Genomic DNA, 3,727 nt, shown 5'->3' with positions numbered 1-3,727 from the left:
CTGTGTCTCTTATGTCTCCCTTATTGGCAGGCAGGTTCTTTACCACCAGCATCACCTGGGAAGCCCCACTTTAAGTAAGGTACTCAATAAATTACATGAGATTTTCAACACTTTTGTATAAAATAGACTTTGTGTTAGATGATTTCTCCCATCTGTAGGCTAATGTAAGTGTTGAGCACCTTCAGGAGAGGCTGGGTTAGGTATATTAAATGTATTTTCCACCTACGATATTCTCAACTGAAAATGGTTTATTCAGACACAACTCTATTGAAAGTTGAGAAAAATCTATAAGATGTCATTGTACAGAAGATGTATTACAGTTGCATTTACCCAGTGAAAGATACTTGGCTGATTTCCAGTTTTTGGTGACCACAAATATAGCTGCCATGAATATTCAGGTAGAGATTTTTGTGTGAATGTTTTTCATTTTTCAAGCATAAATACCCAGGAGTGTGCTTTGCTGAGTTGTAAGGTAAGTGAGTATTTAAGCTTATGCAAAAGTCTTGGACTGTTTTCCAGAATTACTGGACAATTCGCCCACCAGCAATGTATGAGTGATCCAATTTCTCTGCATCTTTGCCAGAATTTGGCATTGTCAGTATTTTTAATTTTAGCCTTTATGATAGATGTGAAGTGGTATTTCTTTGTGGCTTAATTTGCACTTCCCTAACTACTAATAACACTGACCATCTCTCTATACGCTTATTTCCTTACCACATAGCTCATTGGTAAAGTGTCTGAATCTTTTGTCCATGTTTCAACTGGATTGTTTGTTTCTCCCTGCTGAGTTTAGAACAGTACATTGTATTCTAAATAGTTTTTTGATGAAAATTTATTTTGCAAATATTTCCTGCCATTCTGTGGTTTATCTTTTTCCTTCTCTTAATAGTCTCTTTCACAGAGCAAACATTTTTACTTTTGATGAAATCTAAGCTATTTATGTTGTATGGACTGTGTGTTTTTGGCGTTATGTCAAAAATCTTTTTGTCTAACCCTAGGTCATGAAGATATTCTCTTATGTCTTTCCTAAAAGGTTTAATATTACATTTTATAGTTGGATGTATAGTTCATTTTGAGACTATACACAATTTTTTGTACAAGATGTGATATTTAGGTCAATTTTCAATTATTTCCCAAGAATATACAATCATCCCAACCTCATTTGCTCATAAGACTATGTTGTTACCTCTATTGAACTGTCTTTACATTTGTCAAAAAACAAGTTTTCCTGTGTGGATCTACTTCTACACATTTACTCAGTGACATAAACTTGTTAATGATATTCTTTCATTACATTTATAACATTATAGAGCTTGTAGAATGGTTCTCTTTTTTATTACTTATATTTATAATTTTTCTTTTTTCCCTTGATAATTATACCTAGGAATATATCGATTTTATTGATAATTTTAACAAAATTAAATTTGTATTTCATGGTTATCACTATAGTTTTATTTATATTTCACTAACTGAACATTTTATTATTACATCTTTAATTTTATGTTGGGTTTAATTTGCTTTTCTATCATTTTTTGCTGAGTCCTCATAACAGTTTTTTAACATCTTTCTTTAGTAAAATAAGTAGTACTTAAAAAGATAAATTTCCTTCTATGTATTATTTGAGCTCCATCTCACACATATTTATATAATGTGCTCTCACAGTATTTACTTTCAAAATATTTTCTAATAGCCATGGTAATTGTTTCTTTAACCTAGAGTTATTTTAAAGTTAGTACATATAATGCAAATATTTTGGACTTTCTAGAGACATCTCTTTGCACTTGATTTTCTATATCATTTCCATCTTGGTCAAAGAATAAATTCTGTATAATTTCAGTTTTATTAAATGTATTAAGACTTGTTATGCACACACTGATGTGTGTGTGTTTGTTTGTATGTGTTTCATCTACACAGCAAGGTGTGGCTGAAGCCTCGTCTTCAGGTTTGAGTACAGGCTGCAGATGCCTGGGGAGCACTGTGCTGCACAGTACAGAAGTAAGTGCCTGAGTCTGTGGTCTTCGAAGAGGAAATGTGCAGTGAGCTGCGGCGTTCTTTAGGGACTGTGGTGGCCGTTAATCTTCCATCCTGCTTTGTCCCTGAAGGAATGTAAAACAGCTGTATGATGCGGCCCCCAGAGTTCTGAAGATACCAATTCACACTCTGTGAGGAAGTGGAAAAGTTACACTGAAGCATGTAGCTGGCTCCCTCCTGGAGACTCAGGGCTGGGGGACTCTGTTCCACATCCACCCCTCGCACACCTGATGAGGAAAGAGAAACAGTCACTGGTGAGGGTCACTGTAACTCCTACTAAACCCTGAAAGTGCCCTCCCCATCCCCATAGATGATGAGAAGGATAAAAAGTCTGCAGGACTTGTCAGCTCCTCTCCCTCCCCCAACAATAGAGCAGCTCCTCATTCCTTCAGATCCCCTGTGGGGCAGCCCCAACTCACAGCAAACCTGGGCAAACAAAAGCCCCAGCACAGTGCCTGCTAGCCTCTTCATGATGCTTCCTCTTCTTGTTGGGACATTTTCACTGCAAGACGCTTAACTAAACCCTGAGGGACTGAGTGTCATAAGTTGTTCCTGCTCCTGCAGCCAATCAGCTCACCCAACAAATCCTGCTCAGGTGACACTGACCAGACGCCCCACCCTCCCACCGCAGCCAACTCAGAATGTGCTGCCAGGGGTAGAGTGAGAGAAGGAAATAGAAAGATTATTATTTTATGACTTAAGGGATACTTTCTGAGAACATACCTGAGAACGCAGACTCTGATTTGGAATTTGGGTGAATTTTAGGGAAAAGAAAGCAAAAATTAACTGTATAGCCCCGTCCTCCTCTCGCATGGCATGAATGCAGTAGATTCTTCCATAATGAAATGCTTTTTCCCAGAAGTGCTGAGGATCCAGCTTTTGCTTCTCTTATGCTCTCACTTGTGGTTCTAAAGGGTGCTCATGAATCAGCACAGTATCAGGAGTTGCTCCTATTGGCTGGAATACTTTGCTGTATTAAAAGGTATTTTTAAATTTATTTTTTAATTAATTTATTTTTAATTGGAGGATAATTACTTTACAATGTTGTGTTGGCTTCTGCCATACAATGATGTGAATCAGCCAGAAGTATACATACGTCCCCTCCCTTTGAACCTTCCCCCTATTCCTCTAAGTTGTCACAGAGCACTGTGTTAAGCTCCCTGCATCATACAGCAATTTCCCACTAGCTATCTCTTTTGCATATGGTAATGTATATGTTTCAATGCTATTCTCAATTCATCCCACCCTCTCCTTCCCCTACTGTGTCCAAAGTCTGTTCTCTATGTCTGCATCTCTATGTTTGTCCTGCAAATAGGGTCCATCAACAGATGAACGGATAAAGAAGTTGTGGTACCTATATACATGTGGTACCTATATACAATGGAATATTACTCAGCCATTAAAAAAAAACATTTGAGACAGTTCTAGTGAGGTGGATGAAACTAGAGCGTGTTAAACAACGTGAAGTAAGTCAGAAAGAAAAAAACAAATATCGCATATTAATGAATATATATGGATTCTGTAAAAATGGTACTGATTACTTTAAAAGTTATATATACTTATTTTAGACTAGGGCTGCATAAAGAGCAATATTAGTTATCTTAACCACTAGCTGGACATTGAAAACTAAATTGTAATAGTTTTATTTTTATTAAAGCATCTATAATTTTAATTTTAAAATAAATTATTTTAAATA

General features: G+C 36.5%; 2 gene segments (V, D, J or C); both read right to left on the bottom strand.

Annotated features, from left to right (window-relative positions):
• LOC104981963 overlaps positions 1-3,727 on the bottom strand; it is a 916,007-nt gene that overhangs the window by 862,873 nt on the left and 49,407 nt on the right.
• LOC104981973 lies at positions 1,832-2,534 on the bottom strand. The segment is given in 2 exon segments: positions 1,832-2,258; positions 2,451-2,534. Coding segments are annotated over 2 exon segments (372 nt in total).

Source organism: Bison bison, unplaced genomic scaffold (genome assembly GCF_000754665.1).
Source record: "Bison bison bison isolate TAMUID 2011002044 unplaced genomic scaffold, Bison_UMD1.0 scf7180017864526, whole genome shotgun sequence".
NCBI lineage: Eukaryota > Metazoa > Chordata > Mammalia > Artiodactyla > Bovidae > Bison > Bison bison.
The sequence above is the reverse complement of the archived record's forward strand: the minus strand, read 5'-3'. Positions and strand labels throughout refer to the sequence as shown.